The sequence below is a fragment of the Myxocyprinus asiaticus genome, chromosome 50 (assembly GCF_019703515.2).
Source record: "Myxocyprinus asiaticus isolate MX2 ecotype Aquarium Trade chromosome 50, UBuf_Myxa_2, whole genome shotgun sequence".
Classification (NCBI taxonomy): Eukaryota; Metazoa; Chordata; class Actinopteri; order Cypriniformes; family Catostomidae; genus Myxocyprinus; species Myxocyprinus asiaticus.
Genome location: NC_059393.1, coordinates 26,326,588 through 26,354,568, shown reverse-complemented (window position 1 = coordinate 26,354,568; position 27,981 = coordinate 26,326,588). Strand labels below are relative to the sequence as shown.

The following is a 27,981-nucleotide window of genomic DNA, read 5'->3' as shown; positions in this document are numbered from 1 at the left end:
AAACCGGATGTGGTGGCGTCAACATGTGGACAGTTGAGGAGTGTGTGCTTTTGTATTTGCTGAAAAGACGACAGAAAAATATGTTTGTATAATCTAACTTGTTCAGCACAGTTGTTGATTGAAAAAGAAATTTCACTCTAGCGCCCCTTGTGGCAATGCCGATTATACAGCGCGTATATGCGTTAGGTTATGAATTACGCTCTGACACATTTCACAGCGCAACGACGCTTGCATAGCGAGATGTGTCTGCGTTCACGTACTTGTATAGAGTGTGTTTGGGCGTTTAATCTCAATCGACAGCATTTGTTGCATAATGTTGCTTATGATAAAATATAATTTAGACTCCTTCCTTTTCTTTAAAAAAAGCACAGATCCAGGGGCCTGGGTATCTCAGCGAGTATTGACACTGACTATCACACCTGGAGTCGTGAGTTTGAATCCAGGGTGTGCTGAGTGACTCCAGCCAGGTCTCCTAAGCAACCAAATTGGCCCGGTTGCTAGGGTGGGTAGAGTCACATGGGGTAACCTCCTCGTGGTCGCTATAATGTGGTTCTCGCTCTCGGTGGGGCGTGTGGTGAGTTGTGCATGGATGCCGCAGAGAATAGCATGAAGCCTCCACACGCGCTACGTCTCCGTGGTAACACGCTCAACAAGTCACATGATAAGATGTGCGGATTGACGGTCTCAGACGTGGAGGCAACTGAGATTCGTCCTCCGCCACCCGGATTGAGGCAAGTCACTACGTCACCACGAGGACTTAGAGCACATTGGGAATTCCAAATTGGGAGAAAAAAAACAAACAAACAGCTTTCGCTTTTTTTTAGTCTAAATTATTATTGTTGTTGTTGTTGTGCTAATCAATATAATGCCACAAATGCTGTCGACTGATTTTAGCTTGTACTGAACCTGGAATATTCCTTTAATTCCAGCCAAATGGCCAGTAGACTGTTTTACCTGCTAACCAAAGACTTTTTTTAAACTTATTTTTGCATATACGTCAATATTTTACCTAAAAACATTACTGCTTCACGGCAAGACTCAAAGAATATTTTTTACACGAGTATTTTGGGGAATGAAAGAGATTGAGCAGCAGACAATTGTAACACTTTTATGGCTCTACGATGAAGTAAAGAAGCACCAAAGTCCAATGATGATGACAGGAAACAAGCGAATAAACGCAATTAATCCGTTTTGAATCAGTATCGTAATATAATCACGTAAAGCTGTTCCCAAACCCGGAAGTCTAATAATGTAATTTACGTTGTAGAAAACGTTCCGTATCGTCAAGTTATGTTTTCCAGATCTGATTTTACTCTTAAATTGAAAAACTTCCGGGTTTTTGGACTACAACCTCACCAGCTCTATTGTAACCCATCTGAGGACACATCAGTATAATCATTCCCAGTGCTAATCTGGTGCGTAGCGAGTGTTCATTGAGTCTATAAAAGGGGGTTTTTGTTCGCTTTTGGGAATCCTTTGAACCTGCATCTGTTGCCATGGCAAACAGGTGTGTATTTCCTGTGTGTGTGTGTGTGTGTGTGTGTGTGTGCGTGTGCTAGGGATACAGTTCCTTGTCTTTGCGGACCAAGTCGTTGTACATCTGCTCATAAGTGGTTTTGAAGTCATAAATGTTGGGTTTGTCCGGAGCCGGTCCAGGCAGTTTGACGTGGCTTCCAGTGCCGAATGAACGCACGTCAAACCCTCTCTTGCTGTAGAAATAACAGATACACAGTTAAACACGACAACACAAGAGATTTCAACAAAAGACACGAATCGTCTGGAGACACCCTTCCTGATGAATCCCACAGGATCTTACCTGAGAGACCTAAAATATATCTCAATAACTTTAACTGGGAATAAAAATGTTCATACTGTACACACACACAAAATACCATGGTAATACCATGATTTTAGACATGGTACTGTGGTAAAACCATGGTATTGAAATTCATGTATCATAGTGTTTGCATGTTAATCCAGGAAACTTCCTAGAATGGTACTGCCCAAAAGAAAACAAGGTAAAAGCATGGTACACTCAGACAGAAGTTACCATGTTTTTAACATGTACACTATGGCACTCTTTGAAGGATACCATGGTAAATTAATGTGGCAATAATTCAGTACCATGGTATTACCATCTCTATTTTATATTCTGCATTAAACCTACAAGTCTTCAAGTAATTTCGTTGGATGTTTTTCAAGTTCAGGTTTGAGATTTTCTAACAAAAGGAGAAAAAGATCTTCATCGGCTTCCGTATTTTTGGACGTATGAGGTAATATTAATCTTTGTAAAATAATATAAATAATCTGTAAATTATTTCTCGTGGTGTGGACTATCCATATCTTGGACCATCTGGACACGAAAACGAAGGTTTATAATAACGTAGATTAACGGAATCGGCGGTGTTGGACTCGAGCTCGAGCGGATTTTCAGTCGGTTTTCTCTCGTCGTCGTTACCTCAGAATGTTGTGCGCTTCCATACTGCGGTTCTGGTTGCTGGAGCATACGACCGCGACACGCAGCGGATGGACCGGCATCGCTATCTAAAGCCCGGGGAGAGTTTAAGAAAAACAGGTCGGCACGAGAGCTCGGTTCGGCCGTTTAACACGGAGCCGCGGGGGGAAATAAAATGGCGGCTGAGCTGCGCAGCTGTTTCTGTCTCTTCACAATGGAGGGAGGGAGAGTGGGCGGAGCAAACACTACTGAACATCGAATGACAAGTGTATGGGGCGGAGCAAATACGACTGAACATTGAATGAGCAAATACTACTGAACATCGAATGACGAGCGAGTGGGTGGAGCAAATACTACTGAACATCAAATGACTACTGAACATGGAATGACAAACGAGTGGGCGGAGTAAATACTACTGAACGTCAAATGACAAGTGAGTGGGTGGAGCAAATACTACTGAACATCAAATGACAAGCGAGTGGGCGGAGCAAATACTACTGAACATCAAATGACTACTGAACATGGAATGACAAACGAGTGGGCGGAGTAAATACTACTGAACGTCGAATGACAAGCGAGTGGGTGGAGCAAATACTACTGAACATCAAATGACAAGCGAGTGGGCGGAGCAAATACTACTGAACATCAAATGACTACTGAACATGGAATGACAAACGAGTGGGCGGAGTAAATACTACTGAACGTCGAATGACAAGCGAGTGGGTGGAGCAAATACTACTGAACATCAAATGACAAGCGAGTGGGCGAAGCAAATACTACTGAACATGGAATGACAAGCGAGTAGACGGAGTAAATACTACTGAACATGGAATGACAAGCGAGTGGGCGGAGTAAATACTACTGAACATCAAATGACAAGCGAGTGTGCCGAGCAAATACTATTGAACATCGAATGGGCGGAGCAAATACTACTGAACATCAAATGACAAGCGAGTGGGCGGAGCAAATACTACTGAACATCAAATGACTACTGAACATAGAATGACAAACGAGTGGGCGGAGTAAATACTACTGAACGTCGAATGACAAGCGAGTGGGTGGAGCAAATACTACTGAAACATCAAATGACAAGCGAGTGAGCGGAGCAAATACTACTGAACATGGAATGACAAGCGAGTGGACGGAGTAAATACTACTGAACATGGAATGACAAGCGAGTGGGCGGAGCAAATACTACTGAACATCAAATGACAAGCGAGTGTGCCGAGCAAATACTATTGAACATCGAATGGGCGGAGCAAATACTACTGAACATCGAATCGCAAGCGGGTGGGTGGAGCAAATACTACTGAACATCGAATGACGAGCGAGCGGGCGGCGCAAACACTACTGAACATCGAACGACGAGCGAGCGGGAGGCGCAAACACTACTGAACATCGAATCGACGAGCGAGCGGGTGGAGCAAACACTACTGAACATCGAATGACGAGCGAGCGGGCGGCGCAAACACTACTGAACATCGAACGACGAGCGAGCGGGTGGAGCAAACACTACTGAACATCGAATGACGAGCGAGCGGGTGGAGCAAACACTACTGAACATCGAACGACGAGCGAGCGGGTGGAGCAAACACTACTGAACATCGAACGACGAGCGAGCGGGTGGAGCAAACACTACTGAACATCGAATGACGAGCGAGCGGGCGGCGCAAACACTACTGAACATTGAATGACGAGCGAGCGGGTGGAGCAAACACTACTGAACATTGAATGACAAGTGTGTGGGCGGAGCAAATACTACTGAACATCGAATGACAAAAATCACATCCGTTAAACGATTATTTGATTACACAACCACAACTGTGACTGTATTATCTCAGAACCCTACAATTTTACATTCATATTCAAATTCATTTTGATATTTGATTGACAGTATTAAATCATAAGCTCAAGTTTTGCACAAATCTGTGAAATCAATCCCTTCTGACAGAAATGAGTGTTCTCTTGGCTGGTTTTAGAGGGTTTTGGACCCTTTTCTGCTGGTCATGCTGGGGGACCAGCTTGCAGATATGCTTAAACCAGCAAGCTTAGGCTGGATGTTTATTTTTCTCAGGATCATTCATATTCAACTTCATATTAATATTTCATCATTCACATCCCTGATGGCACACTGAACATCTACCTCAACATCACCCAGACGTCTGTTTGATGCGTGTTTACATCTGGGAGATGTATTTTTACGTTATTAGCTCACCTGCAATACGTCTATAAGACCTTAATCAGATGTCTCCAAGACGTTTATGATTTAGAATGTTTGTATATCTGATCTTTTTAAGATGTTTCGCAGATGTTTATTAGGATGCTTTCCAGATGAAACGCTCTTAAAGGGATAGTTCACTCAACAATGTAAAATTTCTCATCATTTACTCACCCTCATGCCATCCCAGAAGTGTATGACTTTCATTCTTCTGCTGAACACAAAATGTTTTAGAATATTTCAGCTCTTTAGGTCCATACAAGTCAACAGAGTCCAAAACCTTAAAGTTTACAAAATCACATAAGTCAGCATAAAAGTAATCCATACAACTCAAGTGGTTTAATCCATGTCTTCTGAAGCGATAGGTGTTGTTGAGAAACAGATCAATATTTAAGCCCTTTTTTACTATAAATCTCCACTTTCACTTTCTTCTTTGGTTTTTGGCGTTTCGCATTGTTTGTGTATACTGCCACCAACTGGACAAGGAGGAGAATTTACAGTAAACAAGGACTTTTAAAGAGACATCTCAGAGGTGTACATGTGCTATCTGGGACAGTTTTGTGCATGTCAGTTTGCTTAATCAAGGAAATAAACAACAGTGACAAAATAAGAATCAATAAATATATTATCAAATGAATCTCTTTATTGACTCATAAAGGTTTGTGTTACAGAGAGAAAAAAGCACAGTATTCAAATGACTGTTCAGCCAGTCAATGTGTCCTCAGTTTGGTGAATATTACTAACTCAGAATTAAAAGAGTTGTGTAAGGATAAGGCATACTGTAAATTATTGGGTTTAACACAGAAAACATTAGAGTACAAAACTACAGATTTCCTCAATAAAAGTAGAACTTTGCCTGCTTACTGCAGTTATATATCACCTGAAAACATGTCCGCCAAAGATCTTAGTACCGACCCTGCCTGAAAACACCACAAATAACCAACACAAATTATTTATATTTAGTTATCTTTTAACTCTCTTGAACAATAATTCATATTACTATCAGTGTAAATATAAATGAATGCACAGCTTTTTGGTAAATGGGATTATTAAACGAGACTAAAGATGAAATGCGCTTAACCGTATGAAGAAACTCGTAGTATGTGTGTGTTCAGAACTGTGTACTACAAACCTATTCTTAGCATTGCTGCAACATATAGCATATACTGTGCACAGTATGCATAAAATACACAGATAACACAGTACATTTGTAAAATATGCAGTAAACAGTAAGCAAGTTTTCCATTCTGAACGTATGTTGTGTGTGTGTGTGTGAGAGAGAGTGCGTGTGTGTGTGTGTGTGTGTGTGTGTGTGTGTGTGCTTGTGTGTGTGTGTGTGTACAGGTTTTGCTATACTTGTGAGGACCAAGTATTGAGAATCAACCTGTTCTGTGAGGACATTTCTGGTTGTGAGGATCTTTTGGGTGGTCCTCACAAGGGAAATAACATACTAAACAATGTTTTATTGAAATGTAAAAATGCAGAATGTTTTTAGTGAGGGTTAGGTTTAGGGGTAGGGTTAGGGGATAGAATCTATAGTTTGTACAGTATAAAAATCATTATGTCTATGGAGGGTCCTCACAAGTATAGCAAAACCAACATGAGTGAGTGTGTGTGTGTGTGTGTGTGTGTGTGTGTGTGTGTGTGTGTGTGTGTGTATGTGTGAGTGTGTGGAGAGATACTGCACAATAACAGTGTGTAAATGTGATTTCACAGGTGTGTGTGTAAGTGTTGCGCAGTGAGCGTGTGTTGCGTTGTCGGACTCATAATGTTCTCGGTGATGTATGCGACCAGCAGACAAATGATGACCAGCATCACGCAGATGGCTCCTCCTACTGTTGTCATGGCAATAACAATGTCTTGCATCTCGCCAGGCGTGAGGCTGAACTCAACGCAGGCTTCGGCGTGCTCGAGGGCGTAGGGCCGCATGCACAGGCGGTAGGGGACGTCGGTGTGCAGCTCGTTGAGTAAATAATCCCTGCAGCTGCTGCCTAAATGCACCTCAGCACATTCAAACTGCGTGTAGCTGCCGTTCCACCAGCAGCTGAGCCTGAAGCCGCCCGCTGAGGTGCTCTTTGGTGGGGCGGTTGGGCCCTGTGGGGCCTGTTGGGGCGTGGGCCCCGCTCCAGGTTGCCCGATTGTCTCTGATACTGTCCACTGAATAAACACACTTCCGTTGGACAGAATATTTGCCTTGAGTTGCCCATCGGGTGACCTCACCTGCCGACAGGAAGCGACAGGGCACCTGAAGTGAGGCTGGTTGTATCTGAAACACAGTCGCCCGGGGTCACCAGTGTCCAGAGTTCGATAGGCGCACAGGGGCACGATTTCCCGCCCGGGGCCCAAAACAGGCCATCGTCTCACAGCACTGTTCTCCTGTAGCTTTGGTATGGACTTAGTGTTTGAATCGCTGATTGCCAGAGAATCTCTATTAATTAACCTTTTAATTTTATTACTGTCGGTGGTTTCGTATTGCACATCACGGACGCTGCTGGTCCGGTTCGGTAAAGCAGAACTCCCGGTGCTGAAAAACATCAGAACAGTGAAGCAGTGGAGGAGAAGCGACCCCATGTCTCTTGTTTCTGTTGTAATGTTTTTATATAATCAGTAACGGCGGACAGATGCGGCGAATAACGGAGATAACGGAGCACGCGCGGTCGCCATCACACCGGTGCACGAGACGACCTGCGGAAATACAGAAACAATCACTAACCGAACCGAAACACCGAGAGACGCACAGCTCAAATAAACACAAGAATCAGTGAATAAAAGACAAAACAACACCGATAAAGACATCTACTGACAGCCGGAAATTTATTTAGCAGTGAATCCAAATTGAAATGAAATGTACCTCAGAATGACGAGATCACCATCCGCTGCTTCCTCCGAACGAGAATCTGTGCGTGTGTGTGTGTGTGTGTGTGTGTGTGTGTGTGTGTCAGTCAGTGTGTGAGTGACGTGTGTGTGTGTATGTGTGTGTCAGTCAGTGTGTGTGTGTGTGTGTGTGTGTGTGAGTGACGTGTGTGTGTGTATGAGTGTGTCAGTCAGTGTGTGTGTGTGTGTGTGTGTGTGTCAGTCAGTGTGTGAGTGACGTGTGTGTGTGTATGAGTGTGTCAGTCAGTGTGTGTGTGTGTGTGTCAGTCAGTGTGTGAGTGACGTGTGTGTGTGTATGTGTGTGTCAGTCAGTGTGTGTGTGTGTGTGTGTGTGTGTGTCAGTCAGTGTGTGAGTGACGTGTGTGTGTGTATGAGTGTGTCAGTCAGTGTGTGTGTGTGTGTGTGTGTGTGTGTGTGTCAGTCAGTGTGTGAGTGACGTGTGTGTGTATGAGTGTGTCAGTCAGTGTGTGTGTGTGTGTGTCAGTCAGTGTGTGAGTGACGTGTGTGTGTATGTGTGTGTCAGTCAGTGTGTGTGTGTGTGTGTGTGTGTGTGTGTGTCAGTCAGTGTGTGAGTGACGTGTGTGTGTGTATGTGTGTGTCAGTCAGTGTGTGTGTGTGTGTGTCAGTCAGTGTGTGAGTGACGTGTGTGTGTGTATGTGTGTGTCAGTCAGTGTGTGTGTGTGTGTGTGTGTCAGTCAGTGTGTGAGTGACGTGTGTGTGTGTGTGATGAGTGTGTGTGTGTGTGTGTGTGTGTGTGTGTGTGTCAGTCAGTGTGTGTGTGTGTGTGTGTGTCAGTCAGTGTGTGAGTGACGTGTGTGTGTGTGTGTGTGTGTGTGTGTGTCAGTCAGTGTGTGAGTCACGTGTGTGTGTGTGTGTGTTTGTGTGTTTGTGTCTGTGTTTGAGTGTGTGTGTGTGTGTGTGTGTGTGTTTGTGTCTGTGTTTGAGTGTGTGTGTGTGTGTGTGTGTGTGTGTTTGTGCATCACAGGATATTTGTATTCACATAGAATTATTCTTTCCTTGCAGAAATTCTAGAGATTTTATTTATTAATTACAAGATTTTTTTTAAATAATATTTTTTAAATAATTCATATAAAATTATTTTATACAAAAAAATTTTTATTTTGTTTTGTTAAATTTTTATGTTAATTTATTTAAGAATATGCACTACATCATTAATTATTCTATAGAAATTAAATGAGTCAGTGTTATTGTTGCTTTTTGGAGACGTATCATAATAGCTTGATAGGTTGCAGTCATTAAAACTAATTTTTTAACCACTCCACAGATTTCATATTAGCAAACTATAGTTTTGGCAAGTCGTTTAGGACATCTACTTTGTGCATGATACAAGTAATTTTTCCAGCAATTGTTTACAGACAGATTGTTTCACTTTTAATTGACTATATCACAATTCCAGTGGGTCAGAAGTTTACATACACTAAGTTAACTGTGCCTTTAAGCAGCTTGGAAAATTCCAGAAAATGATGTCAAACCTTTAGACAATTAGCCATTTAGCTTCTGATAGGAGGTGTACTGAACTGGAGGTGTACCTGTGGGTGTATTTTAAGGCCTACCTTCAAACTCAGTGCCTCTTTACTTGACATCATGGGAAAATCAAAAGAAATCAGCCAAGACCTCAGAAAAAAAATTGTGGACATCAATAGTACGCAAGTATAAACACCATGAGACCACGCAGCCATCATACCGCTCAGGAAGGAGACGTATTCTGTCTCCTAGAGATGAACGTAGTTTGGTGTTTAAAGTGCAAATCAATCCCAGAACAACAGCAAAGCACCTTGTGAAGATGCTGGAGGAAACAGGTAGACAAGTATCTATATCCACAGTAAAACGAGTGCTATATAAACATAACCTGAAAGTCTGCTCAGCAAGGAAGAAGCCACTGCTCCAAAACCACCCTAAAAAAGCCAGACTACAGTTTGCAAGTGCACATTGGGACAACGATCTTACTTTTGGGAGAAATGTCCTCTGGTCTGAGGAAACAAATATTGAACTGTTTGGCCATAATGACCATCGTTATGTTTGGAGGAAAAAGGGTGAGGCTTGCAAGCTGAAGAACACCATCCCAACCATGAAGCATGGGGGTGGCAGCATCATGTTGTGGGGGTGCTTTGCTGCAGGAGGGACTGGTGCACTTCACAAAATAGATGGCATCATGAGGAAGGAAAATAATGTGGATATATTGAAGCAACATCTCAAGACATCAGAGAGGAAGTTAAAGCTCATTGCAAATGGGTCTTCCAAATGGACAATGACCCCAAGCATACCTCCAAAGTTGTGGCAAAATGGCTTAAGGACAACAAAGTCAAGGTATTGGAGTGGCCATCACAAAGCCCTGACCTCAATCCAATAGAACATTTGTGGGCAGAACTGAAAAAGTGTGTGTGAGCAAGGAGGTCTACAAACCTGACTCAGTTACACCAGTTCTGTTTGGAGGAATGGGCCAAAATTCCAGCAACTTATTGTGAGAAGCTTGTGGAAGAATACCCAAAACATTTGACCCAAGTTAAACAATTTCAAAGCAATGCTACAAAATACTAACAAAGTTTATGTAAACTTCTGACCCACTGGAAATGTGATGAAAGAAATAAAAGCTGAAATAAATAATTATCTCTACTATTATTTTGACATTTCACATTCTTAAAATAAAGTAGTGATCCTAACCGACCTAAGACAGGGAATGTTTTCTACGATTAAATGTCAGGAATTGTAAAAAACTGTGTTTATACAGGTGCATCTCAATAAATTAGAATGTCTTGGAAAAGTTCATTTATTTCAGTAATTCAACCCAAATTGTGAAACTCGTGTATTAAATAAATTCAATGCACACAGACTGAAGTAGTTTAAGTCTTTGGTTCTTTTAATTGTGATGATTTTGGCTCACATTTAACAAAAACCCACCAATTCACTCTCTCAAAAAATTAGAATACATCATAAGACCAATAAAAAAAAACATTTTTAGTGAATTGTTGACCTTCTGGAAAGTATGTTCATTTACTGTATATGTACTCAATACTTGGTAGGGGCTCCTTTTGCTTTAATTACTGCCTCAATTCGGTGTGGCATGGAGGTGATCAGTTTGTGGCACTGCTGAGGTGGTATGGAAGCCCAGGTTTCTTTGACAGTGGCCTTCAGCTCATCTGCATTTTTTGGTCTCTTGTTTCTCATTTTCCTCTTGACAATACCCCATAGATTCTCTATGGGGTTCAGGTCTGGCGAGTTTGCTGGCCAGTCAAGCACACCAACATCATGGTCATTTAACCAACTTTTGGTGCTTTTGGCAGTGTGGGCAGGTGCCAAATCCTGCTGGAAAATGAAATCAGCATCTTTAAAAAGCTGGTCAGCAGAAGGAAGCATGAAGTGCTCCAAAATTTCTTGGTAAACGGGTGCAGTGACTTTGGTTTTCAAAAAACACAATGGACCAACACCAGCAGATGACATTGCACCCCAAATCATCACAGACTGTGGAAACTTAACACTGGACTTCAAGCAACTTGGGCTATGAGCTTCTCCACCCTTCCTCCAGACTCTAGGACCTTGGTTTCCAAATGAAATACAAAACTTGCTCTCATCTGAAAAGAGGACTTTGGACCACTGGGCAACAGTCCAGTTCTTCTCCTTAGCCCAGGTAAGACGCCTCTGACGTTGTCTGTGGTTCAGGAGTGGCTTAACAAGAGGAATACAACAACTGTAGCCAAATTCCTTGACACGTCTGTGTGTGGTGGCTCTTAATGCCTTGACCCCTGCCTCAGTCCATTCCTTGTGAAGTTCACCCAAATTCTTGAATCGATTTTGCTTGACAATCCTCATAAGGCTGCGGTTCTCTCGGTTGGTTGTGCATCTTTTTCTTCCACACTTTTTCCTTCAACTCAACTTTCTGTTAACATGCTTGGATACAGCACTCTGTGAACAGCCAGCTTCTTTGGCAATGAATGTTTGTGGCTTACCCTCCTTGTGAAGGGTGTCAATGATTGTCTTCTGGACAACTGTCAGATCAGCAGTCTTCCCCATGATCGTGTAGCCTAGTGAACCAAACTGAGAGACCATTTTGAAGGCTCAGGAAACCTTTGCAGGTGTTTTGAGTTGATTAGCTGATTGGCATGTCACCATATTCTAATTTTCTGAGATAGTGAATTGGTGGGTTTTTGTTAAATGTGAGCCAAAATCATCACAATTAAAAGAACCAAAGACTTAAACTACTTCAGTCTGTGTGCATTGAATTTATTTATTACACGAGTTTCACAATTTGAGTTGAATTACTGAAATAAATGAACTTTTCCATGACATTCTAATTTATTGAGATGCACCTGTATGTATTTGGCTAAGGTGTATGTAAACTTCTGACTTCAACTGTACTTAAAAAAATACCATGATTGTATTATCAGCATAAGTTACAGGTATTCTGGAGAGTCACGTGATGCCATACAAGAGTCGGACGTGTGAGCGGTGAGCTCTGTGCACCTTGCTAGTTTTTAATTATTTTTTATGTCATAAACCGGTGAGATTCGATACACCCTACTACATAACTGTTCTTTGAAGTCAACATGGCAAAGAATTCAAAATCCTTGTGCTCTGGAGATATTAAAAGACACTTACGTGCTCAAGCTGATACCCCAGACAGGGCCGCAGATCAGGGACTCGGTTTGGATGGTGCGGCGGGAGAAATTCAATGTCAACTGTCCAGCATGTCTATAATGCTGGCGAAAGCTGTTGCTGACTTAGAGGATCTTGCTGTAATACGTCGATCGATTACTGCGATGGAAACGATATTCTCTGAGTTGGTCACAAGGACTGGAGATGTCAAGAGACTGATCAATTATCTGGAGTCATCATAGAGGGAATTAGCTGCTAATTTGCTAGCAACCAGAGTAGATTTGGAATGCGTTTTGGAAAAACTGGAGGATTTGGAGAATCGTAATCGGTGAAACAACATCCGAATTGTTGGAATTCCTGAGCATGAAGAAGGCAGAGATATGGTGAAATTCCTAGACGAGCTCTTCCCAAGTCTGCTCGACATAACAGGCCATAAGCTAGAAATCGAATGAGCTCACAGAGTCCCGGCTCGGAGATTGGCTGAGGGAGACAGGCCCTGATCAATTCTGTCCAAATTTCTGAGATCATCCAATAAAGATCTCGTGTTGCGTGAGGTGAGGAAGCTTTCTTGGAAGAATCACAGCATTTTCTTGTTCCCAGACTTTGCAAATTCGACAAGAGAGAAAAGTGATCGATTCAAGGAATGCAAGAAACTCTTACAACAACGGAAGATCGCTTTTGCACTGAACTTTCCGGACAAACTGAGAATAGATACTAAGGATGGCAGCAAAATATTTACATGCCCACAGCAAGCATTGCCTTTCATAGAAACAATGGGGTGAGTAAACCATTTGGTGTTTATCATGTTACCCCCCCAAGTGAATTGACTCGCTGAGTATACACTCGACTGTCTGAGGAAGCTGGGTGCCTTTTTGTTTCTTTTTGTGTTGGTTCTGCCTAGAGGCTGGAGTAGGTTTTGTGGAATAACACTCCTTCAAGAAACTTTTGCATTAACGAAGGGTTGTTTTTACACTGAAGTTCCCGGCCAAACTGAGAATAGATAATAAGGATGGCCACAAAATATTTACATGCCCACAACAAGCGATGTAAAATCAATGGACTGAGGAAATCATGGTGTGTTTCTCATGTGGCCCCCGAGTGAACTTGACTCGCTCAATATACTCTTGACTGTCTGAGGAAGCTGGGTGCCTTCTTTGTTTCTTTTTGCAATATTGCAGGCCACTGGCACCCCTCATGATATAATATTGGGAGGAGACGTTAATCTTTTGATGGACTCAGTCCTTGATCATAGTGAAGCAAAAGTGTGTAAGCCCCCAAGAGCAACATTGATGCTTCACAAGATGAGTAAAAATCTTGGTCTTACAGATATTTGGAGACTTCTGAACCCATCTGGTAGGGACTATACAAATTAGACTAGAATAGATTTAAAAAAAAAAAAATTATTTGGTATCTAAGTTCCTCATTTCATCTGTTGTGGATTGCTCAGTTGGAAACATTTTAGTCTCAGATCATGCCCTGGTGAGTTTAGAGGTGCTGCCACATATGAAGAAAATGAAATCATATTGTTGCCGCTTTAATGTATTAATGTATTTCCAACAAATGTTAAAGGCTGAAATCTGTTTATATGGAAACCAACTGGTCCTCAGTATCCTCTGTGGGCGTGGCTTGGGAGGCACTTAAGATGGTTCTTAGGGGTCAGATCATACAGTATGCCTCATTCATCAAAAAATCCAAAGCACAAGAACTCATGGAGTTGGAAGGGAATATTAAAAGTGCCGAGGCAGAGCTGAAGCGCCGAATATCATCTGATGGCTGATTGACCCGATCTATCTTGATCTCTATAGTTCCACGTCTTCATCTACTGATGAGGATATTAGAAAGTTTGTGGAACCATTAGAACTTCCTAAATTGACAACTGAGCCAAAAAATTCTCTTGATTCTGACATAAACTTGGAGGAACTTTGTGAGGTAATTAAGGCCTTGCCTACAGGAAAGGCTCCGGGGCCAGATGGATTTGCCGCTGAATGTTTTTAGATCTTATGCTACAGAACTGGCTCCACTCTGTTTATACAGAATCGTTAAAGAATTGAAAGCTTCCGCCAACCATGACACAAGCCCGGATTAGTCTGATTCTTAAAAAAGACAAAGATCCAAGTGAGTGTAAGAGTTATCGTCCAATTTCTCTGATCCAGCTAGATATTAAAATATTGTCAAAAATTTTGTCTAACTGATTAATTAAAGTTATGATATCTCTTATACATATAGATCAGGTGGGGTTTATTCGGGGCCGCAGCTCTTCTGATAACATTAGGCGTTTCATCAATATCATGTGGTCAGTAGCGAATGATCAGTCTCCGGTCGCTGCCATCTCACTTGATGCCAAAAAGGCGTTTGATATGGTAGAATGGGATTATCTTTTTAAGATTTTGGAAATATATGGGTTCAGGAGTACATTTATTGGATGGATTAAGTTACTTTATAGACACCCTGTAGCAGCGGTACAAACAAATGGATTAATTTCAGATTATTTTACTCTGGATAGGGGCACCCGGCAGGGTTGCCCTCTTTCCCCATTATTGTTCTGTCTTGCCCTGGAACCATTAGCAGCTGCGATAAGAAAGGAGGATGATTTTCCAGGGGTGACGGCGGGAGGTGTGCCGCATAAGCTTCTGCTTTACACAGATGATATTTTATTATTCGTCTCCGACCCCACTAGATCTATGCCTTGCCTCCACAGAATTATTAATTCCTTTTCCAAGTTCTCAGGATACAGTGTTAATTGGACTAAATTCAAAGCTTTGGCTCTGACAGCGTACTGCCCAGTAACGGCCCAAACAGGGCATTAAATGTTTGGGCATTTTATTTCCTTTTTTTTGATCCCTTAATAAAAAGGTTCTTGAGCGATGTGGGCAGGTGGACTTCATAACATTTATCTATGATTGTGTAGTGAGACAGACTACTGTCTTGTAATTTTTCCCTTAGTTTTGTCATTTGTGTATAATTGCGACTTTTTATGCATAATATTAACTTTAATGCGACTTGCATTATGCAGTGTGCATAAGAACAGCTCATCCGTCTGCTCTATTGCATCATGCCCCTCAGTATTAGGTGGGTTTTTATTGCCTATCTGCTTGCGTTCGTAGGGTATATTAGGGCGGCTACGTGCCACCTAAATGCGTGTCATGGTCTAATGACCCCGCTCCCTTCCAGTATTGGATGCTTCTGCTCGAAAGATATGTGTTGTTGTTGTTTGTTTTCTTTATGTTAGATGTCAGGCTAACCGCTTGGCTCTGGTACTCTGTGTTAATATTAGTTCCTTTTGTATGTGATAGCGTTTGTTTGTGCGAGGCTCGTATCGAGCTCCGCTGGCTGACTGCTGCCTTCCTCCTGTCAGCCTGTTCCATACTGTATATCGCTGGTGTATTCTTGACCGTAATTATGGCTGTAGCTCCAACACTTTTGGTATGTGAACTCATTAAATACGATGGTGATTCACACTCATGTGGGTTTAATGTTTTTAGCTTTATGTAATTGTTTGTCCTTTTTATAGATGAAATAATCTGCTCACCAGAATGTGTCTGTCTGCAGGGCTCCAATGCTGTTGTTTTGTTTTCCTGTTTTGTTTTACATTTACAACTCTGTCTCTGGCTCTAGAAGTGCTGTTTTTGTACTCATAGAGAGAAGTGTGATCTTCTTCTCTGTCTGTGTGTTTCCTGAGTCAACCAGATCATCATTAGAGTTTGGAAATAGTGTTATTTTGTTCCGATTGAAATAATTTTATTTTGTTATTGTTTGTGTGAAGTTGATCTTGGCCTGGTGATTTGGCATGAGCTCTCCCCTGCCCTTCACACTAACATATTTTGTTTTGTGTGTGTTAAAACCCTTAGAGGTTTTTGTTTTGTTTCCTTGTCTTGGTTTATGATGATTTTGTTTTCTCTTCTGTGTTCTCAGGAGCTGAGGGCCCAGTGTAGGGGGCTAGCCATTCCCTGCTAAGTGGTGGTAGTGCCCCTGTCACATGTGGAGTGCTGTGTATTCACAACTGATTCACCTGTGTGCTTGTGTGCATGAGAGTGTACACTTGTGGGTGAAGTGTCTTTTTATCGGGGGAATCGCTGTGCTCGGCTAGCCTACCTGCTCCTGGTAAGCCTCAGCCCTCTGTGGTCAGCAAGTGTATATGCTGTTTTATGGGTGTGTTTGTGAAGCCTATTACAAACCAAGTTGATTGCAGTGCTCATAATTTTAATACACCTAAGTGATGGAATGAGCGTATAGTGCCCATCTGACTTATCTAATGTTAAAATAAATAAAAATATTTTTCTACTTTGGTATTCACGTCTCTTGCCCTTTTGTTTTGAAACAATGAAACTGTGTGCCCTTTTCTATTTGGGATTGGGTTAGTATTTCCCTGTTAATTACAGGGTGGCATAGTCAGCTTATCTATGGGTTTGCCATCTAATATATTAGCATCTGCAGCATTCTCCCCTCTCCACTACAACTGGGAAGGTTAATGTTATTAAAATGAATTGTATTCCAAAATTCAGCTACTTGCTACAGTCTCTCCCTGTAGATGTCCCCCTCTCTTATTTCAAGCAGTTCGATAGCATAGCAAAGTCCTTCATTTGGAATGGTAAACATCCTAGATTACATTTCAGTAAGTTACATAGGCTGATTGACAAAGGTAGGCTAGGCCTACCCAAGATTTAGTTTTATTATTATGCATTCAGTCTCAGACATTTGGCTCATTGGTTACGTCCTCCTGAGAGAGCCCCTCCCTGGTTTTGTATTGAACAGAAACTTCTTGCCCCTATTTTGCCACTGCAAAGCCTTTCTATCAAACTAACCGGAGAAGTTAAATTACACCGCGTTATCTCGCATTTGCACTCGGTATGGACAAAAGTGTCCAGAGTGTTTAATTCAGACATTTATTTAAAGGTTGCCTCGAGCATATGGCTGAACCACAAATTATGTATTAATAAGTCCCCTTTCTGCTGGTCAGATTGGATTGGGAGGGGGGTTACTACACTCGGTGAGCTGTATGAGGGTAGAGTGTTGAGATCGTTTGAGAATTTGGTTCAACATTTTGGGATTAGCATTTACAGCTGTGCCACTGTACTATTTTTGGGAGTAGCATACACCCCCCCAAAGCAGCAAATACTCTGGGAGGGGTGATTACTGCTTTTGGAAAAGGTCATGAGGCATCAGTGTATTACTCCCTGCTAATTCAGAGTCTGAAGGATGGAGCTTCATCTTCTCTCAAGAGATTATGGGAGAAAGATTTAAACTTGGTATTGGAGGAGGGAGTGTGGGCTAGGATTCTAAAAAATGTCAGGTCTGCATCTAGAGATGTAAGGGTGCGCCTTATGAAGTTCAAGATTTTACATTGGACCCCCTCTAGATTATATAGGCTTGGTCTTAAAGACACACCCACCTGCTGGCAATGCCAATCGGAGGATGGAGACACAACCCATGTTTTTTGGGGGTGCGTTAGGATCCAAGGGTTTTGGTTGAAGGTTCAGAATTTTGTATGTGACGTCTTTGGCACTCGGGTTTTGTTTTGCCCCAGACACTGTATTTTGGGAGATGGGGCGGTCATCAATGTGGAGAATAAACATGTGGAGGATTGGGTCCTAACTAGTGTTATGGTCACCTGACAGGTGATTTTTGAGGGGTTGGAAGTCGGTTGGAGTGCCCCCATTTCAGGAGTGGTGCTCGGAGATGGGGAGAGTGGCAGCCTTAGTGGAGGGGTCTTATAGAAGATTAGGGAATCTGGATTTGTTTGTTGGAAATCGGGTGGATACTTAGCATTCTTGGAGGGTTCTCGAGTGGAATAGTGGAGAGAGAGGTAATTGTCAATCTGTGTGATTTTTATATATATGTATTTTTTTTCTTTCCTCTCTTTATTAGTTGTTTGGTTTTTTGTTTTCTTTTGTATGTGTTCATGTAAGACCACAGGGGTGTTTGTTGCAGTTCGGGGTGGGGTGGGGTGGGGTTGGGCTGGGGATGGGGAGAAGGAGGGGTGGTAGTGGGTGTTAAAAGTTGATTTTGTGTATTTATGTTTTGTTTTTCTGTGTTTTAATAAAATGTTAATCATAAAAAAATAAAAATAAATTACATGTATTCTTTGAAAAATGTAAAGTTTAAATGTACATTTTATGTACATCGTAGATTATTTGTTTACTGCACGATATCGGCCATTAAAATCAATCAGTCGGTCAGCCACTGTTTTTAAATATTCTATGTAAATACCATTATGATAATCATTCTCATAATGTTACTTATATCATCACTGTACGCTCAGTCAGTTCGTGTCTTTAACGAAATATTTCCACGTTAATTCATAAAGATGATCAAACTTCACTGTATTTTCAGTTCAGTTGATGAAATACCACCATCTAGCTGTTATCAGCAGTAACTCTCTGAATAAAGTTAATGAATGAAAGTTGACGTTGATCGACGTATTTCTCAGAGGCAATCGAAGGAAATATTAAGAGCCTAAATATTTATCAGCCACTTTAAAATGAAAGAAGATAGCTATTAATACTTATCTTGGGGAAAATTACAAACACTGACAAACGCACAGAATTAAATATTAAATAATTATGTATATGCCATCATCACGACAGAATAAGATTATTGGAGTCAGTGATTCATGATGTCTGTCTGAACACGTAAACAGACGCACGTTTATCTGCTGAGGATTGAGTCAACATCATTACTAATGACAAGAACATGCAGAATCAGAGAGTATAACAAGACCCTTGAGTCCAATACATCTATATCAGCACTTTACACACACACACACACACACACACACACACACACATGCACACACGTTTACCCCCACATTCATTTAAGCCTTAATCAGAGTATACAAAAATTATATATATATAATAAATAAGACTGAGTATCGGGCAATGTGGAGCTTTCCATTTCAGTTACTCACTGTCACAATGTCATAAACTGACAATCAGTTATGTCAGAATGCTTTTAGATGTTGGATACAGTCGACAGGCCAACGTCAAACAGAACTTTCCACTTTGTAGTTGTCATTTTGCTCTCATTCGAGCGTTTAATAGTTGTTTGGCCTCAGAAAAGTAAAGAACTGCTGAGTGACCGACAACTGATTTAATCGAGCTTGAAAATGGGTTTGCTCAGGGTGAGAATGTGCATTAGAGCATGTGTGTGTGTTTAAATACAGAATTAACATGAACAGACTCAAACGACAGCGATCTGTACACACTTAGGATGGACAGAACACACATAGAGACAGACAGACAGAGAGACAGACAGGTGTGAAGTGTAGAGAGACAGAGAGATATGGCTGAAGTTCTGACGGTAGACGCCATCCTCTTCGGACTGCTGGTCTTTTCAGGCATTATAGGAAATATTCTGGTTATATATGTGGTGAGAAACATCAAACAGAACTAATTCCCAAGAAATTTAACACGAGAAGTTTTAATTTCAGTAACACCTAACAGTTTCTCTGTGTTTTTCAGGTGTTTCAGTGCGCTAAAGAAAGCATCTCTCGTCACTTGGCGCCGTCCGACACCATCCTGGTCAATCTGTGTCTGGCGAACCTGTTGACGTCTGTTTTCCGTACGGTGCCTATCTTCGTGTCTGATCTAGGTATGGAGGTGTCACTGTCGCTCATCTGGTGTCGTGTCTTCATGCTGCTGTGGGTGTGGTGGCGTGCGGTGGGTTGCTGGGTCACTCTTGCCCTCAGCGCGTTCCACTGCGCCACCTTGCGACGGCAGCACGTCACCATGGGACCAATGGGCCACCAGAGGGAGCGCCGGCGCGTCTGGGTGATTCTGGGCATCGTTTGGGGTGCTAATCTGCTGTTCTCTCTCCCGGCATTGGTGTACACGACCCACGTGCGTGGTAATGCGACAGTGGAGCTCATGGTTATTAGTTGTACGACGCGGCCGCTGCTGGGCTGCATTTGGGAGTTTCCCACTGAACAGCAGGGCTATGCATTCGCCTCAACTTCGCTTGCACTTAACGAGGTCATGCCGCTGATATTAATGGTGGCAACCAATCTCGCAACCCTGCATGCACTGGCTAAACACATCCGGGCAGTCATGGCAGGCGGCGGCGCTGGTTCGGGGGCAAACAGTGAGCTGGACAGACACATGTCGAGCGAGAGGAAGGCTGGTCGTGTGATCATGGCGCTAGTCGCACTATTTGTCAGCTGTTGGGTGTTGCAGGTTGCCGCAGTTACATATTACAACCACAACGGTGGGCGACATGCGGAGGGACTGCTGACCGTCGCACATTTCTCGGCTTCACTCTTTGTGGGGTTCAGCCCGCTGGTGGTGGCGTTTGGACACGGAAAACTGCGCCGGAAGATCAGCATGATGCTGCAGTTGTGGGCGCACTGGATCAAACGGCCGGAGGAAAAACACTCGGAAACCAGCAAACAGACAGCGACAACCCAGAAGGACTCGTCGGTAATAAAAACAACACAGAGGGCAAAAAAGTGACATGAACGAATTTGTTAAACTGTGAGAAGGGAATTCGCCAAGAATGAACTGGGTTTGCTAATAGCATTGTTTATTTGCACACACTGTCTGCATTGTTTACAGTAATGCAAATCAAGCAATGTTGGGGCAGTTTAGTGCAATCTGATAGTAATTTGCGACAAGTCAAATGTATAAATGGATGGAAGGCCATGTGCACAGACATGAGCATGTGTGTTTATAAAGAAAAAAATATTAAATAAAAAAAATTATTTTCTGGTGACAAAAATAATTTATAACACTTTACAGTAATGTGAAATAATGTTAATATTAGTGTTAATATAAAGGCATTCGGTATCATGAGCCAAGGAGAAATATTTATTTTAAGGAACTTTGGTTCATATTAATTTATAAAGACAGTTAATAATGTTAGTTAACATTAAGGTATGTAACCCTATGTTAAAAATGTATTGATATATATATATATATATACATACATATATACATACATAGGGTAATCAGGTAAATATTGCATATGCTATCAAGCAACTAATGAGATTTCAGACCCAGGTCACACCAGCATCCATTCATTATAGTGTTTCTCATTTCTATTTCATATGTTCCCACTGAGAAAAATTCATGTGTTCAACTCACGTGATGTTTATTTCATATATTTTAGTTTAGAAAATCTGCATCTTAAATATTCTCATGTAATATATGTTGATGTTTGGCATCCTTTGGTTGTTTTAAAACCATTTGAATATCTGTCTAGCACCTGACAATGCTAATAAATTAACATTATTATTATAACCCACAGTTTTAGTATTAGTACGTGGTCAACTTTAAGTAAGCCATTGGTAGGTTAATTTCCCAAAGAGTGAACTTTTGCATCCCGACCAGCCTGACACACCAATGGACTATCTGTTTGACTGGCCAATGGAAGCAATGAAGTTTATATAACAAGGAGTAACAATGTTTAATCAAAATCAATGCTTTATCAATCAATAATTAAATGGTTGAATCAAATATGTAGTTAAATGGTGAAGTAAATACAGAAAGTAAAAGATGTCATAGAGGTTTCAGAGGCAAAAGGCTCAAGGGAGCAAAATACAGAAGTCTTTATAGTATCTAAGGACATGAGAATTTCATACTTAATCATACAAGTTTCTCAGAAAACCTAAACTTTGTCTAATAGGCCTAGCAACAATGAAGAACAGGACATTTATTTCCTCTGTTTGCAGGGTTTAGCAAGACACAACCCTAAAATACATATCACTGTAAGGTAGTTTGTTATCTAAAAACAACTTTTTATATGAGAAAACATTCATATTGATTATACTATTATATTATTTGTTCTTTATTGGTTGTATTTTCTTATTTATCAGAAATCAAGCCACTAAAAAAGAAAGTGCATTTCTTAACAAACCCTGTCAGACTTAAACACAAGATATCATAACACTGTGTCCTAACCAGGTACGATGCAACATGCTTCCAAACACATTCACAGCACAGTCAGAACATATTTGATGTTTACTGTACAGTTATGAGGAGTGGGATTTTGGACCAATGGGATTTCACTGTGGGTGGAGCTTGTCCTGATGCTTGTCACAGTCGCGGCTGGTTAGGACAAAAGATTAGTACTTGTCTTGTTAGGATATGGTGTAAGGAATTCAAATGTGAAAAACATGAAAGCATACATAATTACAGTTCCATGATGCAGAAAATAATGCAACATGTCTTTGATTCCTAAAGCTTGTCTGTCCAGAGAGAGAGAGACTGAGAGAGACAGCTGTTTGTCAGAGTATGCTAGACAGGAGAGACTTTATAAATGACCGGAGTCTCCTGTGTCCCACGGCGAGGACGATGGGTGAGAGTGCAATGAAGGTCAAGTTAGCGAAGCGAGCGATGATCAGCAGAAACTCGGTTGAAAATCCGCGGTTATAGTTGAAGTAGTTGACAGAGATGACGTTGGTGCCCCAAGATGATATGAAGAGAATATTTAGAGTCAAAATCACCTGAACAAACACAGAGCAAGTCCTGTTATTACTGGTGTTTGCAAAGTCAAGTACAGTTACTATTGCTTATAGTGATTTGAACAAACCCCTAACCCAAAGTATCAAGCATTCAGAGTGTAACTTGTCCTGCACTGTTATTTTAATTACAGATTAGATTTACAATAAAATAACAAAGACTTACTGTACACTGAAGAAGGGTCGTGAACCATATCTAGAGAACAGAATATCATAGACTTGAGGGTGGACTCTTTTGACTTGGGCCAATAATTAACCACATGGCAACCACCCAGAACACCCTAGAATCGTAGTGATGAGTTTTGCATGCTCTAGCACTTCAAAAATGGTAAAATCTAGTTGTGCCCTTTGTCAGGGCTATTCAGTTCCATTCCTGGATTGCCACGTGTTTCCAAACCTTGCTCCTGGAGATCCCTGCAACACAGCACATTCTGACACAACCAATTAAGGTCATAGAGCTCGACTAATGAGCGGAATCAGGTGTTTGAACAGGGAGGTTTGGAAAAACTTTCCTAGATGAAAGTATGCTCCAGGAGTGTTATACTATCCTTACATTCCCAATGTTCCCAGTACAATCCCAGAGGTAAAGATCTCTTTTTCCATGTCCAACATGGATATGTTCAGGTTTTTTTCAACCAGGTATCAGACACCTAACTTTGGACCAAATTCCCTTAAAGGTCACTTTAGATATATTGACTATTTACCCCTCTTAGCACTACCTCTACTCTGTCCAGTCTCCCAAATAGGTTCCTAAAGTCATCCCAAGGAGCAGCATTTAGTCCCTGCCTTAGTTTGTTCTGGTCAGTGGATGCCAGTGTAACCTTTAGTTCCAGCCTCAGCCCCTACTGGTGGAGAGATGTCAGTGCCTCCTTTAGCACTTGTCTTGGTCCCTACTGGTGGACAGACACTGGAAAAATCTCCAGATCCTGCCCTAGTGCCTACTCATCAACAGATGCCAGTTCAGCCTTCCCTTTCTGTCTTAACCCATACTGGTGGACATATGCCAATACAGTTTCTGCCTTAGCCTGTGCTTCTGACAAAGTCATTGCATTATAAAAGAGGAGTTTATGTAGATATTTAGTTCCGAAAAGTACAGCAGTGCAGTATCATCAAGGTTTGGTTCAGGGGCTGTGCTTACCTTAGCCGCCCGTCGCTCTGCAGGAATGCGGCTGATGACCGGTGCGTCCTGGCTCTTGTTGGTGGAGTTCCGCATGTTTCCATGGGTGTACAGCGTCACCAGGGAGCCCAGGTTAGTGAAGGTCATCAGACAGATTGGAATAGCCTCATGGATCACCATGGAAGATGTGGCAAAGGCCAGACCACTGTAGGATGATGGAAAGTTCCAGATGCAGCCCAGCAGTGGCCGAGTGGTGCTGCTCATCAACATCAACGTCTGGAGAGACACAGAAGAGGTCAGAATTCAAATAAAGGGACCGCAAGTTGCATTTGCTCTGCTGGTTCTGATAGCTCTGACATATACAAGCAGACAGACAAACCTCAGTGGAGTTCTCATCCCCGTTCTTGGAGAACATAAATGCTGGTATTGAGTACATCAGATTCAGACTCCAGATGAGGAAGAACCCGAGAATGAGGGATTTGGGGGGCCCGCGGGGGCCGTGCAGATTGATGACTGGTGGGGCAACCCGACGCAGCGTTTGAAAATGAAACGCGCTGAGAAAGAACGTTGACCAAACGTTTACAGAGCGCACCCAAACCCAGACGCCCATCATAATATGACATGAGTCTCTACTGAGGTAAACCTGTAGTAAGGAAAGAAACATGTGTCAATCAGCTACATACAGTATATAAAGTCAGAAACAGTGTTGGGTAAACACACATTACATGGGTGGTTACCTACTGCCTCAAAAGTGTCCTGAAAAGAGTCCTTCCTTTATGTCCCTATTGTTCAATTCTCTAACCCAAAGTTTGAGCAATACTACATAAAACACACACAGAACACAGAATCCAAAGAAACAGGATCTTCAGGATTTGTTGAGTTCACAACTGATTTCAGTGATTTGGTTGTACCCCTGCTAAAAAGATAACCTTAGCCAACGTGACATTTCCATGCTGGTACAGGGTTAGGATCTTTCTGGTGGTGCTGGTTGACAAAGAAAGTCTTGCTGGTTAGCTAGTTAAGAAGCTTTTATAGGACACCAGCATCCCATGCTGGGCACTAGCATCCAGAACAGATATCTATCGATCTCTCTATCTCTCTATCTATCTATCTATCTATCTATCGATCTATCTATCTATCCATCCATCCATCCATCCAACTATCTGCTCATCCATCCATCATATAACAACCCATCCATTCATTCACCCAACCATCCACCTGTCAAAAAACCATCCATTTTTATTTTTGTCATACCTCCACTCCCAAGTCAGACACCATCACAACAGTGTTCCTCACCAACGACACCATCAGGTTGGAGAAAGCCATGTTGACCAGGATCACATCAGAACTGCGGACGACTCCCGGCTCTCGCAGAATACTTTCCCCAACCACTCCGATGACCGTGATGTTTCCCACATTCCCCAACAGCACCAGTAAGACATAGAGGATGAAGTACAATGGCGATGAAGCTGCACGCTGAAAGATGGTCACGGATTTTCCTTTAGTTGCCATGTATCCTCTGACAACTCGACAATCGAGTGTTCAAACGGCTTCACATTCAATCATTAAAAGAGCTTTCTCTCAGAACGTTTTCAGTTACGTCACCATCATAGCACCTCCCTACTCCACCACCCCCCCCCCCCACCAACATCAAGCCCCCTCTATTTCCATAGTTACTAAATAATTATAAACACAAAACCATTCTGACATCGGAGAAGATACCGTAAAAGCCCTTGCGCAATTCCCCACGAGGGACAAGGGGACATGTCCCTCCACTTTTTGATTTTACTCTTCAAATTTATTTATTTTTTTACATGAAACAGATTCAGCACCAAGCAAGCTGGGTTTAAATGAACAAAGATAAACCCTGTCCTAAAAAATGTTGGAAGGCTATGCAATGTTTACAAGAGGAATATACTCATGACCCTATGTCAACAACACCAAGGGCCTTGGTAGTCAAAATCATCTGTTCATCTGGTGGTGCAAAAAGGAAGTAATTTTCGTTTAAATCCTTAAATAACCAATGAATAATAGGGTATTCTAGGGGATTTTAAGGTAACATGGTAAATCAGTTTTGGTGGTTATTCAGGTATTTACATCTCATTAAGCCACATTTTTATCTGTGATATAAGTGCAAATGTCTTTTAATGTAAGTATGAAAACCCGATTCTGATTTGATTGTTTATTCATTCGATGAGCTGCTAAAACAAGGCATGAACTTTAGAGTAAAAGTACTGTTGGGAAGTCCTTTTACAACTGATAAAAATCTTAAGTAGTGGAGGCTTACAGTCAATATTACTCAACATGGGATTTCTTTATTTCGGTTTTAGTATAGACACAAAAATCTTTGGAACATTTCCATTGTCAACCTATAATGGGCCATGTTGTCACATGATAGATGGGGTAAGTTGTCACAGTGGGAACCTATTGACTGTTTTAAGAAGATAACCCTAACTTGTTTTAAAATAGAATACTCTCTGAAGTAAAATAAACAAATAAAATTAACAAACACAATACATTCCAAGAACATGTTTAAAATGTATGAATTATCTGACACATAAAGGCCTTTCATTAATATTTTAACACTAAAACAAACAAAAACAAACACGAACACAGCAAAATTGGAACATATTCAAAAATATGAAAATATTGTTTTGGTGAACAAAATTTTAATGAATAAATTATTTTGAAATTTCAGCATAAATGTGACAACCTTTCCCGACCTGAGATTTCTGAAAAATACTCGTCCTGAGAACAAAATTCAACGTTTCAATTCAAATCTGCCTTCATGACATAGTTGACTCCTGCCTAAATGTGTGCAAATGTGCTTTTATTGTGTTTATTACCCAACAGCTTTAGCATAAATAAGATGACATTACAGTTTTGGTTTAGCGGACAGAATGTACAACTACAGTTTTTAACAAGCTGTTTGAAATCAACATACAAAACCACTGCTAAAGAAAGAAACATTTACACAATTAGACTTTGACTCAAAACCTTATAGTTACTAAGATAAGCCATTGTGACTTCACCATGTGACCACTAGTCTATCAGAGCAGTTTTGCACCTCTGTGTAAAAATGAGGTGAGATTCCACCAGAGATATGGATTATATGAGCTGAACAGGCATCTTTACACATGAGGAATTAATTAACCCCACCAGGTTAATTATCTCGGACTCGTTAGCAGTCTAATTAATTAGTAAACCCACAGAGAGTGTTATACCCAGAGTCCAAACAAACGCTTCTCTATGCTGATGCAAACTTTTACTGCGTAATTGAAGCCATTTTTTTCTAAACACATCAACAAAACCCACTTTCTTTTATTTATTTATTTATTATTATTATTTTTGTCTTTCTGAGGATATTTTTGGCCTGTTTCCACCCGTGTCACGTCTCCAACGTCTCTTTACTGTATTAGCAAATATAAACATTTTCATTGAACAGAAATATAAAGAAAAAGAAGAAAAGCTACTATTAGCTTTCATTCTGGCAATATACATTAACTGTACACTGCACATATGTACTATTAGTCTTTATATTATTCCATCTTTTATTGTATTATTCTATAAATAAAAACATCAGACATAATGATGTAATTCTTTCAGGAAGTGAACTCTACAAAGACAAGTAAATGTCTCCAATTTTAATGATTTGATTTCATGTTTCAAAGGGGCAATCTTAGAATGTCAACCATATTTCCAGGGTTTTTGTAATGTAAATAACTGATTATTGATAAGTGGATATTTGTCTTTCTAATAAACATCTTCTCATGAGTTTGAATACAAGATTAGTTTAATGAACTGTAAAACTATTGCATTTCAGAAGGCCAAATATATATTAACATGTACAATTTTTTTGCAATCTCGACTTGGTAGTCGTGAGTTCGAATCCAGGGTGTGCTGAGTGACTCCAGCCAGGTCTCCTAAGCAACCAGATTGTCCCGGTTGCTAGGGAGGGTAGAGTCACATGGGGTAACCTCCTCGTGGTCGTGAATAGTGGTTCTCGCTCTCAATGGGGCGTGTGGTGAGTTGTGTGTGGATCGTGGAGAGTAGCATGAGCCTCCACATGCTGTGAGTCATAACTAATATTGATTTATTATTTTTTACTTCATTAATTTAACTCTTGATAAATGTAAATACTAATAATAAAACAAAAAGACTCACAAGCAGTTTCATTAAATGTAGCCTTCTTTGTGCACTGTAAAATTTAAAAAGATTTAACTGTAATTTCTTACAATAAAATACTGTTTTCAGAA

The 27,981-nt window shown here is 41.2% G+C and overlaps 5 protein-coding genes across 6 annotated transcripts in view; 2 read left to right on the top strand and 3 right to left on the bottom strand.

The window, feature by feature from the left end:
- LOC127439165 (RNA polymerase II subunit A C-terminal domain phosphatase SSU72-like) overlaps positions 1–2,662 on the bottom strand; it is an 8,543-nt gene extending 5,881 nt beyond the window's left edge. Inside the window, exons 1-2 of the mRNA XM_051695294.1 lie at positions 2,459–2,662; positions 1,566–1,709 (exon numbers count right to left, since the gene is read on the bottom strand). Of these exons, the coding sequence (XP_051551254.1) occupies positions 1,566–1,709; positions 2,459–2,538 (224 nt within the window). The 5' untranslated portion in view covers positions 2,539–2,662. The remainder of the gene's footprint in view (positions 1–1,565; positions 1,710–2,458) is intronic.
- LOC127439136 (histidine-rich glycoprotein-like) overlaps positions 1–27,981 on the top strand; it is a 170,702-nt gene that overhangs the window by 4,071 nt on the left and 138,650 nt on the right. For both annotated transcript variants that reach the window (XM_051695233.1, XM_051695231.1), the window contains exon 1: positions 1–467. This exon is cut by the window's left edge and continues 4,071 nt beyond it. The gene's annotated coding sequence lies outside the window, so the exon portion shown is untranslated. The remainder of the gene's footprint in view (positions 468–27,981) is intronic.
- LOC127439157 (fibronectin type III domain-containing protein 10-like) lies at positions 4,815–7,577 on the bottom strand. Its single transcript, XM_051695280.1, has 2 exons — positions 7,525–7,577; positions 4,815–7,358 (listed from the first exon to the last, which is right to left on the bottom strand). The coding sequence occupies exon 2, from the start codon at positions 7,242–7,244 to the stop codon at positions 6,384–6,386; it is 861 nt and encodes a 286-aa protein (XP_051551240.1). The 5' UTR covers positions 7,245–7,358; positions 7,525–7,577; the 3' UTR covers positions 4,815–6,383.
- On the top strand, positions 16,205–20,602 carry LOC127439091 (olfactory receptor class A-like protein 4). The gene is made up of 3 exons (XM_051695137.1): positions 16,205–16,259; positions 19,364–19,523; positions 19,616–20,602. Exons 2-3 carry the CDS (start codon positions 19,437–19,439, stop codon positions 20,600–20,602), a joined length of 1,074 nt encoding a protein of 357 aa, XP_051551097.1. The 5' UTR covers positions 16,205–16,259; positions 19,364–19,436.
- On the bottom strand, positions 22,375–25,237 carry LOC127439090 (olfactory receptor class A-like protein 4). Its single transcript, XM_051695136.1, has 4 exons — positions 24,980–25,237; positions 24,105–24,368; positions 23,747–24,001; positions 22,375–22,593 (listed from the first exon to the last, which is right to left on the bottom strand). The coding sequence occupies exons 1-4, from the start codon at positions 25,235–25,237 to the stop codon at positions 22,375–22,377; spliced, it is 996 nt and encodes a 331-aa protein (XP_051551096.1).

Bases quoted from the DNA above. Each gene is read 5' to 3' on its own strand.
- LOC127439157 (XM_051695280.1), bottom strand. From the start codon at position 7,244: ATGGGGTCGCTTCTCCTCCACTGCTTCACTGTTCTGATGTTTTTCAGC.
- LOC127439091 (XM_051695137.1), top strand. From the start codon at position 19,437: ATGGCTGAAGTTCTGACGGTAGACGCCATCCTCTTCGGACTGCTGGTC. The intron at 19,524-19,615 runs GTGAGAAACATC...TGTGTTTTTCAG, and splicing joins ATATTCTGGTTATATATGTG to GTGTTTCAGTGCGCTAAAGA.
- LOC127439090 (XM_051695136.1), bottom strand. From the start codon at position 25,237: ATGGCAACTAAAGGAAAATCCGTGACCATCTTTCAGCGTGCAGCTTCA. The intron at 24,369-24,979 runs GTATGACAAAAA...TCCTTACTACAG, and splicing joins TGTCTGACTTGGGAGTGGAG to GTTTACCTCAGTAGAGACTC. The intron at 22,594-23,746 runs GTAAGCACAGCC...GTGTTTGTTCAG, and splicing joins CAGAGCGACGGGCGGCTAAG to GTGATTTTGACTCTAAATAT.